The sequence below is a fragment of the Podarcis gaigeae genome (assembly GCF_964106915.1).
Source record: "Podarcis gaigeae genome assembly, chromosome: 14".
Classification (NCBI taxonomy): Eukaryota; Metazoa; Chordata; class Lepidosauria; order Squamata; family Lacertidae; genus Podarcis; species Podarcis gaigeae.
Window position 1 is genome coordinate 36,135,538 of NC_139690.1, and position 13,510 is coordinate 36,149,047.

Genomic DNA, 13,510 nt, shown 5'->3' on the forward strand with positions numbered 1-13,510 from the left:
GATCCATAAATGCGACAGTGGTGATCCATGTGTATTATATTTTATATGTCTGACACTTGTAATTATTTTGTCAGTATAATTTGGTTTGTTCATTTCATTTAATAAAAAACGTTGAAGCTCAAGGGAAAAATGTGAATGCTAGCATTCTAAACAAATTGGCAAGCTGCCCAGAAATACCTCAGCAGCTATAAGTAAACTTCCCCAACCCCACCCTCAAAATATATTAGGCCCTCCCATTCTCTAGGGCAGCTTCTGTGACAGATTTTTCTTTTTAGTAAGAGTGGCGCACTCTGTCATTTTAGTGCATCCTTCTGTTTGTATTCAGGTCCTTGCCCTCACCTGCCCTCAGCACTCAGAAGTTGTTACTAATATTGTGAGCCAGAGATCAGACAGGGATATATTCTAGAGGAATATTTCTCCTTTTTCACTCTCTTCTTGAATTCCTACTGATTCAAGCACTTGGGGGAATTTTCAAATCTTCCTTTTGAGAAAGCAAACACAAATGTTCTCCCCCACCTTCCCCTGAATAAATTGTGTGGGTGGAAGTGGGGGGTTGGTGGAAGACACACACACACACACACACACACACACACACACACATACACACTCGTACGTTTTAATCACCCCAATAACTCTGTCCTGCCTCTCTTGCAATCCTAAAATTATCTTCATCCTCCTGGCAGCATGTTATCACTGCATTTTCAGACAATTCTCTTGCTTCTTCCAGTTCTGAGGCTTTGTCACCAGCCTGCCAGATTTTGTATCTGCTTTTGCTTTATCACCAAATTGTCCGAGCCAGCTCTGCAAGACCCGTGGACACACAGATTTTGAAGAGGTTCCCCCCAAGGTGGCTTGTTGGTACATGTGACCTTGGCACCATCTAGAATAATCCCTTTATGTGTTTTATTTTTAAAATTATAAAATTAACAATATAATTAATATAATAATTTAGAAAATCATAATAATACATACAATAGAATACTAATTTAGAAAATTGCTGGAAATCAGCAAAAGAACAAAATCTATCAGAATGTAATTAATTTTGAAGGACTCATGCTTTTGTAGAAATTCTCATCTCAGCTTTTTTTTGCCCCAGCTATGTATTTCATTCCTCACTCCTCATCCCCTGCATGTTGGAGCAGTGTTTTCGCCCTTCCCACATCTGATAACACTGGAATTCTGTGCTTGTACAGAGCTCTTATGCACATCCCCATTCACATCATTGGAAATAAGAGCTCTATGCCTAGAACTGGCCCTTGCACTGAAGTGAATGGGAGAACTATGAGAGTTTTGAAACTCCCACATCTGCAGCTGTCAGGACTGCCGCTAGGTCCCAGCTCACAGAGGACCAACGCCCAGTGGATGTTATATACAAAAGTCTTTATTAAAGTTTAGTTTCCATTTCCAAGCTCTGGGCGCGCAGACCCACGTCTCGACGCTAGACCGGCTAAGTCCCCTCTGACTCACTGCTCCACCCACACCAGTTTAAGATTCTAGCCCGGCTCCACCTCCTACGCTGTTCTTTCCTTCGCTGGGTCTTTCTGCCCTCTGGGGTTCCCTCCTTCCTGGACTCCTCTGACGCTGAGCCTCCTGAGTCTTGCCCCTCCCTCCGGCGGGCTTTAGGACCTGGCTCCCTTTCCGGGCTCCCTGCTGTGCCGCGCTCCTGTACATTTGAACTTGGCGCGCGCGCCCAGCCGGTGACTTTCCTTCTGACCGTTTCCCCGCTTCCTGATGTGGGCGTTGCCAAACCTGACTCCTCTCCTCCCTCTGGTGGTGAGGACACTGGTCCCGACTCCTGGGACTCCCCCTCCCCACTGCGCTCTGGTGGAGAAGCTGGTCCTGATTTCCAGCTGCTGCTCAGGGACTCCCCGCTAGCCCCTTCCTCCTGGGGCTTCCCCCCTGGAGCCCCCTTCGCTCTGGCCACCGGCGCTCCCTTCTGTGAGTCCTCCGATTCGCTAGAGAGGCTTGTGGAATAACTCTGGCCACTGTCACTGCCTGCGCCCCCCTCGTACTCCTCCTCCTCACTCTCCATTTGCTCCCCCTCCTGTGTCTCTCCTTCTGAACCCCTGACAGCAGCGAACAGTGGAATTGGCTTCCAGTTTGTTTCTGGGCTCAGTTAAAAATTCTGGTTTTGATCTATAAATCCTTAAATGCTCTGGGTCCAGGATATCTCAAAAAGTAGCTTCTTCTATCAGAACCTACCTGAATAATTAAACAATCATTGGAGAGCCTACTCTGTCTCCCCCTGCTTTCAGAGGTGTGGCTGGTGAGCATGATGGGCAGGGTCTTCTCAGTTGTGGCACCAAAGCTATGGAATGTTCCCCTGAGGGAAGTTCACTTGCCCTTTCAGCAGGATATGAAAGCCTTTTTATAGTCATTTCAAACTTTGTATTTTAATGTGCTGAATTGTCTTCAGATTTTAAAACTATTTATTATTTCATTTCATTTCTATCACATCTTTCCTATACATGATCTGCCCCCATTTGATCCTTGCAACAACCCAGTTTTCTTTTTATAAATTCATGTTAGCTGCTTTGATTACCTCTTAGATAGCAAGATAGAAATTGGAGATAAAAACCAAATAAACTGTGTACCCTAATTCAAATAGACTAGGGTGAGTAACAATCTCTGTATGGTGCCCTGCTTGGAATCATTTCTTTTCTGGCTTACAGTCAGATTAAAACACAAGTCTCTAGCTCTCATGCTTGTGGAAACAAGTTTTTAAAATATGGTGACAACACAAGGAAGCAATTACAAATAAGCTGAAATTCACAGTAGGTCTCCATTTATCAATGACTGACTCATATTTTTCACGTTAGTGGCAGACGAGCCTTCTTGAATATAAATGCTATAGAATAAATGTAACGCCCACCAATTGTTTATGATGCCTGCCATGCCATTGAAGATAGTATGCAAATTACATTAATTACATGCATCTGAAATATGCAGATTAGTTGTGGTTGCTGCCTGGTGACATGTTTTCTGACATAGCCGACAGTGCCAAATTAACACCAACCTACTAAATTTCTAGGAATCATCTCAGCAATTAATTTGCTGTCCTCTTATGGTACATATATTACTGCAAAAAGCAAGACTCATTTTGACATTCTGCAGACTTTCCCCCCCTACTACATTACCTCTTTCTGTTCCTGTACATTTCCTAGCCTGTTGTTTGAATTTGGGAACAATCTTTACCCTTCTTCTTGTCTTTTAAGGTTGGCTTTCAATTTCACACAATAATTGCTAGAAAGAACAAAAGACCAAAGTTTGGAAGAACCGCCCTTCCTCCAAGAAATAGTGCCACCTTCAGAAGTTCTCAGCTGAACCCCTGGATGCCCTTTGGTGTTGAATATTTTTAGTCTTTGGTTTTCTGAGTTCCTGTGCAAGGAAGTGTAACAGGGTGGTCACAGGAAGGCAACGTTTTACTTCTAAAACAAGTTGCTGGAGGCAGGGAGTGGACCATCCAATCTCATCTGAAAGACCTGCTTTAATCCCAGATCCATGTGAGCTGATTGTGAAGGGTGAGGCGAGAGCTTTCTGCACATACTCAGAGATGCTCTCCCTTTTTCCACATGCTTCTGGCACTAAGAGGAAAACCTGTGCCATAGTAACTGGACAGTGCTCAGTATCTTCATGACCTCCTGTGGAATTTGGCTTCCTGAGAATCTTAGCAAATGTCTGGAAGTATAAAGGGTTTGTAAGTAGCTGTCTCTACCTAGTCTGAGTCGGCTTGTTTTGACTGTTGCTTCGCAGGTGGCGCTGTGGGTTAAAGCCTCAGTGCCTAGGACTTGCCGATCGAAAGGTCGGCGGTTTGAATCCCTGTGGCGGGGTGTGCTCCCGCTGCTCGGTCCCAGCGCCTGCCAACCTAGCAGTTCGAAAGCACCTCCGGGTGCAAGTAGATAAATAGGGACCGCTTACCAGCGGGAAGGTAAACGGCATTTCCGTGTGCGGCTCTGGCTCGCCAGAGCAGCGATGTCACGCTGGCCACGTGACCCGGAAGTGTCTCTGGACAGCGCTGGCCCCTGGCCTCTTGAGTGAGATGGGCGCACAACCCCAGAGTCTGTCAAGACTGGCCCGTACGGGCAGGGGTACCTTTACCTTTTACCTTTCCTCTGTTGTATCTGTGGGGCCAGTTCTAATCATCAGCCAACTTGAGCTAAACATGAACTGCTAGTAGCAGCGGTGTAACATGAGAGTGAGATCATGACACCTCTTCCCTTCACTGGGAAATTGCAAATTCCAATTTGCTTTTAAGTCTGCTACCAAGCTAACATGGCTGATTTGGGAAATATGTAAACTAGTAATGGTGTTAACTTTGGATTCTCACCTTTGTTATTACTTTGGTAGGACAGTTGCAGGATGAATCCAGAATAACAGAACACTTTTTTTAAAAAGTCAGATAATCTGGATTATAAAGGCACCTGCGGTTGCTACATGGCATTAAACTGCAAGCTATAATTTTTGGTTCTTGAGAGGGTTGCCTAGCAGGCCTAGCACTGAGGTGGGGGATAAAAGGAGGGAATCAAAACTCAAACTGGACACCTCATCTGAAATCCAGTTCCTTTTTGTTTGTGTGAAGAAAGAGGATAACATATTCTATTGCTCCTGTTTTTGTTCTGTGAATATACCTGTTTCCCTGTTACGTTCCTGTAGGTTGGCTTGTTTATAGATCAGAAATGTTTTTCATGGCTGTGATTTCTAGTACTGACATTTGCTAGGGAGCTTAAGGCGGTATTTATTTATTTAATGTTTTAAAATATATGTCCTGCTCTACTAGGCCTATGCCTTATTCAGGGTGGCTTTCAACAATGTAAACTTCAGAAGCTGCAGCAGGAGGAAAATGGGGTCTGCACCATACATTATTGTATTGCTTTGTATTGCTTAATGTTTCCATACTATGTTTAAGTGTATGAGGTGCTTCACGGGTGCTATCTAGTTGTAATTATTCCAGTGATCATGTGTGGCAGGGGTTCTTAACTTTAGGTCCACGTTCACTTAGAAGATCCCTCCCCCCCGAGTTCACTTAGAAGATCCCCCCCCCCCCCCGAGTTCACAAATACTATTTTCTTCCTGTTACTTTGACAATTGGCTTTGTGAATGGGGCAGGGGGGGATTTCATAGCTTTAATCAGATTCTTGAAGGGGTCTTTGGCACAAAAAGGTTAAGAACCACTGCTGTAAGGTAAGTCCATGATTCCCTGCATTGCAGATGGAAGGAGAGGCTTGAGAATGGCTTGCCTCAGGCCACCCAGTGAGTCGTATGACATAGGCAGGATTCAAACCAGGGACTTCTTGATTTATAGCTCAGTCCCTTAGCCACATTGCTACCACTAGCACTCTGTATGGCCTTCTCACTCTAATATTTCAGCTAACCGTTAATGAATTTAATACGGGAAAGACAGGGGCACAAGTTTGGCATGCCCGTTAATTTCAATGGCTTTACTCTGAGTATGACTAATCTTGGATGCAAGCCAGAATCAGAATCTGGACTTTTGCAAAACTAAGGAAGGGCAGCTTGTTTGGGTCATAACTCCTGGCCTTGTCCAAAGCACTGACCCTTGGAGGGACACACACAGACCCCCCAAGCTGCCACCAATACTTCCGTTTGTAATGGTGTAAAACAGACTTCCTCAGCCTTACTGGTTGAGACTGGTGGAAGGGCCCCGGATTGGGGAAGGTTGACCTAAAATGTTAGGTTTGAATCACAGGAGCATTTGATGCCTGCTGTACCCTGCCAGCTATGACTGACATCAAGCAGAAATAACTCTAGAGAAGCAGGGGGATCCTGTTTTGCTGCTGTCCATGTGAACCCGGCCAAAGCAATGGATCAAGTTGGGGGAGGCTGATTCAGTGGGCTCACCTGATGGTCCTTGAGTCTTCTGCAGTTAGCTGGATGTTTTAGCCACACTTCGGCTTAGGCCCTGATGGAGGAAAGCTGTGTCCTAGCATAACCAAGGCAGAGTGGAGTGTGCATCTCGGGACTTCCCCTTGCCATTCCTTCCTTGCTGCTAGTCAGACATCAGGCAGGGTGCGCATGGCAGGCAGCGATGTCCTTGTAACTAGGACAGCAGCAACCCAGGGCTTGAAAAATAATTGGCCAGCTGGAGACAAGAGGGGAGGGAGAGGAGTCCTGTGGAAGCAGCAGAGTGAGGAGAAGGGCAATGACAACAAGAAGGATGAAATGAATGGAAGAGTGGGAGACTGCATAACCTGATGCCAAGCGCACAACTGGTTCACCCCTTCACCACCGCCCCCTCCAAACAGATCACTGACTGTTGTTCTGGGAACACAATTTCCACTGCTGAGGCTGTTAGTTTGACAAAGCACTGAAGTTTTAAGTTCAAGGCGACCTTATGCATCTTGCAGCAGTGTGGCTTTCTCACAAGAACATAGGAACCTGCCTTCATAGAATCATAGAGTTGGAAGAGACCACAGGGGCCATCGAGTCCAACCCCCTGCCTTATACCAAGTCATCTAGCTCTGTATTGTCTAAGTCAGGTATCTTCTACCTTTTCAGACCCAGGACCCACTTGTAATTCAAACATGCATTTGTAGTTTGTGGCCCTCCTTGGATCAGGCCGTGAACCCATTAGGGAGTCCTGACCAGTGGTTTAGGCTGACTGACAGCAGGTCTCCAGGATTTCAGACAGGGATTTTCTTCAGTCCTATTTGGAGATACAGGGTATCGAACCTGGGACCTACAGAGTCATAGACCTTCCCCAGTCATAGACCTTCCTCAGTATACAGAAGCAGCCAGTGTTGATTCCTAGCATCACCTGGTAGGCTGGGAAAGACTCAGGCCTTGAAACCCTAGAGAGCTGCTCCCCAAAATCACCCCTCTGCTAATGCTCATGCTGAAGAAGCAGGGCTAAAAACCTATGAAATGTCATTCTATGGTTCCTTTTGCTGGCCGAGAGCCCTTAAAGGGGGGGGGGGAGGTGGAGACAAGGAGATAGAATCAAGGAAGAAAAAGGAGGCTCTCTTGCCTCCTTCAGCTGTTTCCATAGAGGGAAGGGGGTTGGCAAATTAATGGCCAAGTGGCTCGTCTTAAGGGGCCAAGTCTAGTCTGGAAATTGCCACTTTCTGACCCCCATAAACTGATTTCTAGAGACATACTGTGCAAATATAAGTGCAGATTTTCTTGGTGGTATATAGAAATGTTGAAAGCTGCCATCTAGTGAGACAGCTGGTTCGATTTAGCATTGTCTATGTTATGTTGGAGGGACGCGGGTGACGCTGTGGGTAAAAGCCTCAGCACCTAGGGCTTGCCGATCGAAAGGTCGGCGGTTCGAATCCCCGCGGTGGGGTGCGCTCCCGTTGCTCGGTCCCAGCGCCTGCCAACCTAGCAGTTCGAAAGCACGTCAAGGTGCAAGTAGATAAATAGGGACCGCTTACCAGCGGGAAGGTAAACGGCGTTTCCGTGTGCAGCTCTGGCTCGCCAGAGCAGCGATGTCACGCTGGCCACGTGACCCGGAAGTGTCTCCGGACAGCGCTGGCCCCTGGCCTCTTAAGTGAGATGGGCGCACAACCCCAGAGTCTGTCAAGACTGGCCCATACGGGCAGGGGTGCCTTTACCTTTACCTTTATGTTATGTTGACTGGCAGAGACTCTTCGGGTTTTCAGATGAAGATCTTTCCCACTTCCTCCAGGAAATACTGGGAATTGAACCTGGAAACTTCTTTCCAGATGCAGAACAAGTGCTCTACCCCTGAACTACACCCTTTCCCAAAAGAAACAGTAAAGTGAGTGAACAGTTCTGAGCCAAGGATTAACTCTTTCACTATCCAAGCCCTTGTCTTGGATATAAATAGTTTGCAATGGATAGTCTGCCCAAGGCAACTTCCCCTCTTCTTTTTAGCACTGAGCAAGAAAATGTGAAGTATTATTGAATTTGGGATCCAACAAGCCCAGATATTTATAAATTTGTACTTTGATGCTCTGATGTGTCCTCAGATTTCTGCTGGGCTGGCTTTTTAACAATTTGATGCTGGCTGCTAGGCATTTTAAGTACTCTTCGACTGTGGCTACCCTATTTCCTTCTCAGAATGGGCAGCACTTGTTTACTTGCCCACTACAAGTATGCCCCTAGAAGTGCATCACTGGTAAAAGTTAGCATGCAAGAAAAACTGCTACTGTTGGGTAAGGTAGCAGCCTGCTTACCATGCAAGGTGAGCAGCTGATAACTTGAAAGTGTAGCTGGTTTCTCTTGCTTTGTCCCCTGAATTGGCAAGACAGAAGTACAGACTTAACCAGGGCAGATTTTGCCATTTGTGTAAGGGAGATTGTGTTTACTGCTTCTTTGCAGGGCAAGGAAGGGCAGATGCTTCCAGTTTGTCCCTCCTTGACCTGGCAAGCTCCTGTGTGTTCCATGAGTGCAAAGAGCTGTGCAGGAATTGCCCTGAAACAAGGGCCTGGCAGGCAAGTGGATCTGTCGCATGGCTTGGTAGTTAGAGTACATGCTTTGCATGCAGAAGGCCACCTGATATCAAAGGAACATCTAGTCTGGATCCCATTCTATAAGTTGGGAGTTGCCGACTTTCCTAGGGCTGTGGGCATATGTGGATTTTGGGATGAATGCTGTGATCGCCACCCCCTCTGGACGCTTCAGTATAATTAATCAGAGCCTTAGAAAGTGCATAGAACTGAAAGAGGAAGTGAGAAAGTGCTGGTATTTTTTCCAAGGGAAGACCATAAGTATCCTTCACCACCTCATGATCCAAGGGGCTGTTGTGGGGAGGGGCGGTTTCAGAGATATTGGTGGCATTAGGAGAAGAACTCAGGGGCACCCTTGCCCCCATGGGCACGCTGTGGGTGACCCCATGCTGTAAGTAGCAGGAAGCACACTTCCCTCTGCTCCCGTCTTAAGATGTCAAGTAATGGTTGCCTTTCTTTCTTGTCTGTTGCAGCCACACCCACTCTTCTGGTTCTATGGCCGCTGTGCGGGAATGGTCCTGCACCCGCTGCACATTCCTGAACCCTGTAGGACAGCGCCAATGCTCCATCTGCGAGGCCCCACGCCAGAAGCCCGACCTCAACCAAATTCTGCGCCTCAGTGTAGAAGAGCAGAAATGGGCCTGCGCCCGCTGCACCTTCCGGAACTTCTTGGGCAAAGAGGCCTGCGAGGTGTGTGGCTTCACCCCTGAGCCTGGGCCGGGGGGCTCCCCGCTACCCATCATCAACGGAGTCCTGCCAAAGCCCACCGCCTTGGTGGAGCCCAAGGCCACCTGCAAGGAGGAACTTCCCAAGGCCGAGAGCCCTGGTGAGGACTCTGGGGGGAAGAGCCCGGAGGAAGTGGGGCTGGAGGATGGCTGGGCCTGTCAGCGCTGCACTCTTCACAACACCCCAATGGCCAACTCCTGCTCGGCCTGTGGAGGCCCCCGCAAGCTCTCGCTGCCCAAGATCCCCCCAGAGGCGCTGGTCGTCCCTGAAGTCATTGCTCCTGCCGGTTTCCACATAGCACCCACCACCCCTCAGCCCAGCGTTGCTACGGACAACCCCGAGAGCCATCCCATTGCCAACCCAGGTGCAGCCACCATTGAGCAAGAGAGCCAGAAGATGCCAAGCTTTAGCCTTTTCTCCCCCGGCCTCCAAAACAACCCCGTTCCCCGCAGCCGCCGAGAGGTGCCCCCCCAGCTGCAGCCACCGGTGCCTGAGACCTCCCAGCCGGCCTCCCCACCAGCACCTGTGCAGAAGGCCATTCGCTTCCAGGAGCTGATGGCGACAAAGCGGCTGAGCGTGCTGGAAGAAGAAATGGAGGTGAGCCCATCGCCCTGGAAGTGCAGCACCTGCTCCCTCCTCAACACCTCGGGAGCTGGCGCCTGCGAGGCCTGTAGCTCCCAGAAGGGAAGTGACACCATTGACTTGACTGGCGATTCTGTGCGCTTCACTCCCTGCGGTCCATCCAGCCCCGACTTCACCACCTGGTCCTGTTCCAAGTGCACGTTGAAGAACCCCACAGCCTCTCAGAAGTGCAAGGCCTGCGGCTCCTCCAAGCTGCATGGCTTCCAGGAACACGGCGCACAGGGAGAGTTGGCTCTCAAATGCCCTGAGTGTGGCTCAGACAAAGGCAGCTGCCCATCCTGCAGCTCTAAGGCCCCCTCGGCCCGCAAAGTGGCCCGCCTCTTCCCCTCGCAGCCACCTGTCACCCCAGAAAGGCCCAGCCAGTGGCCTTGCCCGGCTTGCACGCTGCTCAATGAGTTCAAGGCCAAGCACTGTGTCGCCTGCCACACTCCCCAGGGGTACCTGTTGCAGCGCAAGGGCGCCAAGCCACTCAGGCGCCGGGAGAGTATGCACGTGGAGAAGCGGCGGCAGACAGATGAAGGGGAGGCCAAAGCCCTCTGGGAAAACATTGTCTCCTTCTGTCAAGAGGTGAGTTTCTCTTAGTGTCCTCTTGCCTGTCATTACACCATGCAAAAGTTTGTATCCAAAAGAGAAGTCCTTTTTATTTATACAAAGTAAGTTTCCAGACCTGGTTGCTCAGTAGACAGGCAGGAAAAGACATAGGCAGTGCTCTTTGAAATCTTAGAAGTTGGTGCAGAGGAGGACTGGGCAAAACTCTTGACTTTTCAGTGTGTGATCTCCATGTTTTCCATATTTCCGTGTTCTCTGGTAGACCAAGGAGAGTGTTTGAAGATGCTTTGAGAGTTGGTGTAGCAGCCTCTGTCTGGTCTTGCTTACTACCTACTGTATTTGCCATTTTTTAATACTTGAGCTCCATCAACTAACACTCATTGTTTTTTATTCGTATCTGTTACTGTTATTTAGCTTTCAGTTGCACGTTTCATATTTACAGACTGCATTTGTTGTCTTTGACAAATTTTCTCATGCTTTTAATCTCTCTTGGATGGAGGAGGAAAGGAAGCACATGAAGTTCTTCGTCTCCTTGCTCCTGCATTGATATTCTGCATTTTCCTCCAAGGAACTCAAAAGCGGCATCAAGGTCATCCCATGGGCTCCATTCTGAGTGGGGATTTGAACCTGGGCCCCTAGTGAGACACTCTCATTAACAGGCATGCAGACTTTCAATGGTCAGTCATCTTTGTGATGTTCTGGCCCTGAAATAAGCAGCAATACCAAAGCATTTTAGGAGAATTGGGTTTAAGTTCTATCTAGCAACTGATCCATGTTCATACCAGGAATATCCCTCCTTCTGCCCTGAGTCAGTCCACTCAAAGATCCAACCCCTGAGGTGCTCTTTTAAAGAATTCAGTGAAAGGGTGCTCAGCCCAAGGAAGAACTTTGGGATTTCACCCTGTATAATTAGCAAGAACAGGTGTCCTCTGGGTCCGCTTGGCAGCCTCAGGAAAAGGCCACTCGCCACGCTCATTAATAACTAATTGTGCGGTGGCTTTAATGATCAAGTGCTGTTTTATTTCTGAGCGGCCTGTGGTGATTGAAGCCACATCAAGCGGGTGCCTGAAATGAAATTTAATCGTGTTAGACTTCTGAGGGAGCAATGCACAGGCACAGCAGGTGGCCTTCATGCAGGGCATCCAAATTTCCAGTCAAGGAATAGAGGAGGCCTTCTCTCCCCCCCCCCCTCTCTCTCTCTCTCTCTCACACACACACACATTCCCTCAAACCCTGACACGCACACCCACCCACACCCCAGCTCCCAATTCTTGCTGAAGCACAAAAACTATTCTCTCTCTTCCCCCAGATTTTATTAATTTATTTAATTAAATTTCTATTCCACCCTTCCTCCCGAAGGAGCTCAGGGCAGCAAACATACAACCAATACAGTAATTAAAACATCTAAGAACAATTCCAGTACAGATGCAGGCTGCGAAAGATACCTACTTCAAAGACTTGTTGGAAGAGGAAGGTCTTTGTAAGTGCTGAGAAGAACAGATCTTCACGTGCTGAAGTGGCTTGAGGGATTTGTTCCAATTTTGTGTATTATTGGGGTGAGGGTAGTTGTGGCACAGCCCCTGTGCACTTCCTTGCTTCCTTGCATGCAGCAGTGCTAAAATACAGTCTCTCTATATATATTTATTTAAACACAAAAGGAAAAACAGCATGGAGAATATCAGCATGATTTTTTTTTTAAAAAAGCATAGCAAATAAAGCTATTTCACGTAGGCCTGGGAAAATAAAAATGTATTGGGGTGGTACCAGATAGACAAAACAATGGATGCCAGATAAGCTTCTTTTGGAAGAGTGTTTTCATACACAAGCTACTGCAACTGAAAACTCTGTCTAGAAAATTTCAAAGCCATTTACTCCAAGCTCTTTCCTTACAACAGCTCTATCAGGTAAGTCTGTGGTGCTGTCCTTATATTGCAGATTGGGGCTGTGTGTGTGTGACAGGTTTGAGACTGAAAGAGAATGTTTTGCCAAAGGCCATCTAACGAGTTTATGGCAGAGGTGAGGTTCAAACAGGAGGCTTCTGATTCTCAGCTCAGTCTTAGCCACCTGCCCTCAGGCCTAATATGAGTATGAGTATGAGCCCTTCAGAGGGCACATCTTGTGCTTGCAGCTTATCACTGTAGCATGCACCCAGGAGTTCAAGAATCATGTGCCGTGGGAAACATGTACATGAGAAAGCCCACTCTGAGGCAGTAGACAAGTCTGTACTTTGTCCTGAGTTTGCCTGTCTTCTGCTGTGGAGGACAGATTTCTTTTGAAGCATCAGTATCCAGACTCTGGTGCTAGAAGCCCCAATGGCTGGTCCCCTAAAGGAGTTTGTTGGCTGCCAGGGATATGCATGACACGCACCCCCCCCAATAGATCCACCCTTCTCCCCGACTTAGTCTCAATTCTCCTCTAGCTTGCTAATGTTCTTTCCATGTTTCTTTGGGAAATGCCATCCCTTCATCTCTGCTTCCTTCTTGGGAGAACCTTCAGCATTAATCACATTGTAATTCAGGGACCTCAAGGGAGCATCTGACCCTGGCGCATGCCTTGGCAATGGTAGCACAGCGAGCACTGAGAACAGGCTGTTGGGGCAGAAATTTGCTGGGAGGTTTGAAGCTTGAGGGAGCTTCGGTGGCTGCTGCCTGGACACAGCAGCGCAGAGGGGAAGGGAGAGAAGCCAACTGTGCAGTACAGTCCTCCTTTGCACATTTATTTCAAGGCAAGTCTCACTGAATTCAAAATGACTTCCTTCCAAATAAGTGTGTGTAGGATGACGACCTTTCCTCTAACTGGAAGAAATGTATTGCAGGAAGCCTGCAAAGCGAGGAATCATGGATGTTGATCTCCAGTTCTCTTCACAGCAGCTGAAGGGGAACAGATCAGGTTGTCTGACTCTGAGACATTCTTTTCAATCACTGTTTCTGGATAGGGATACGATCAGGGACTTTTGCATTCTGTGACCCGAACAAGCAATTCAGAACTCAGCATCCCAACAATCTCATTCTCCACCCCACCCCCCACTCTAATAAATAAATCAAGTTTCTAGCCTTTATTGTTGGAGACAAGTGCATGAACCATGCTTAGTAAAACCAAAGAAGCCAGACAGGCTGCTAATTTGGCTTTCCCAGTAATCGAGCCATATTTCATAGCTCTGT

At 47.8% G+C, this 13,510-nt stretch overlaps 1 protein-coding gene across 3 annotated transcripts in view; it reads left to right on the plus strand.

Annotated features, from left to right (window-relative positions):
* CAPN15 (calpain 15) overlaps positions 1 to 13,510 on the plus strand; it is a 99,101-nt gene that overhangs the window by 64,048 nt on the left and 21,543 nt on the right. For all 3 annotated transcript variants that reach the window (XM_083711081.1, XM_083711079.1, XM_083711080.1), the window contains one exon: positions 8,906 to 10,367. In XM_083711081.1, coding sequence (XP_083567207.1) covers positions 8,928 to 10,367 — 1,440 coding nt within the window. In that variant the 5' untranslated portion in view covers positions 8,906 to 8,927. The remainder of the gene's footprint in view (positions 1 to 8,905; positions 10,368 to 13,510) is intronic.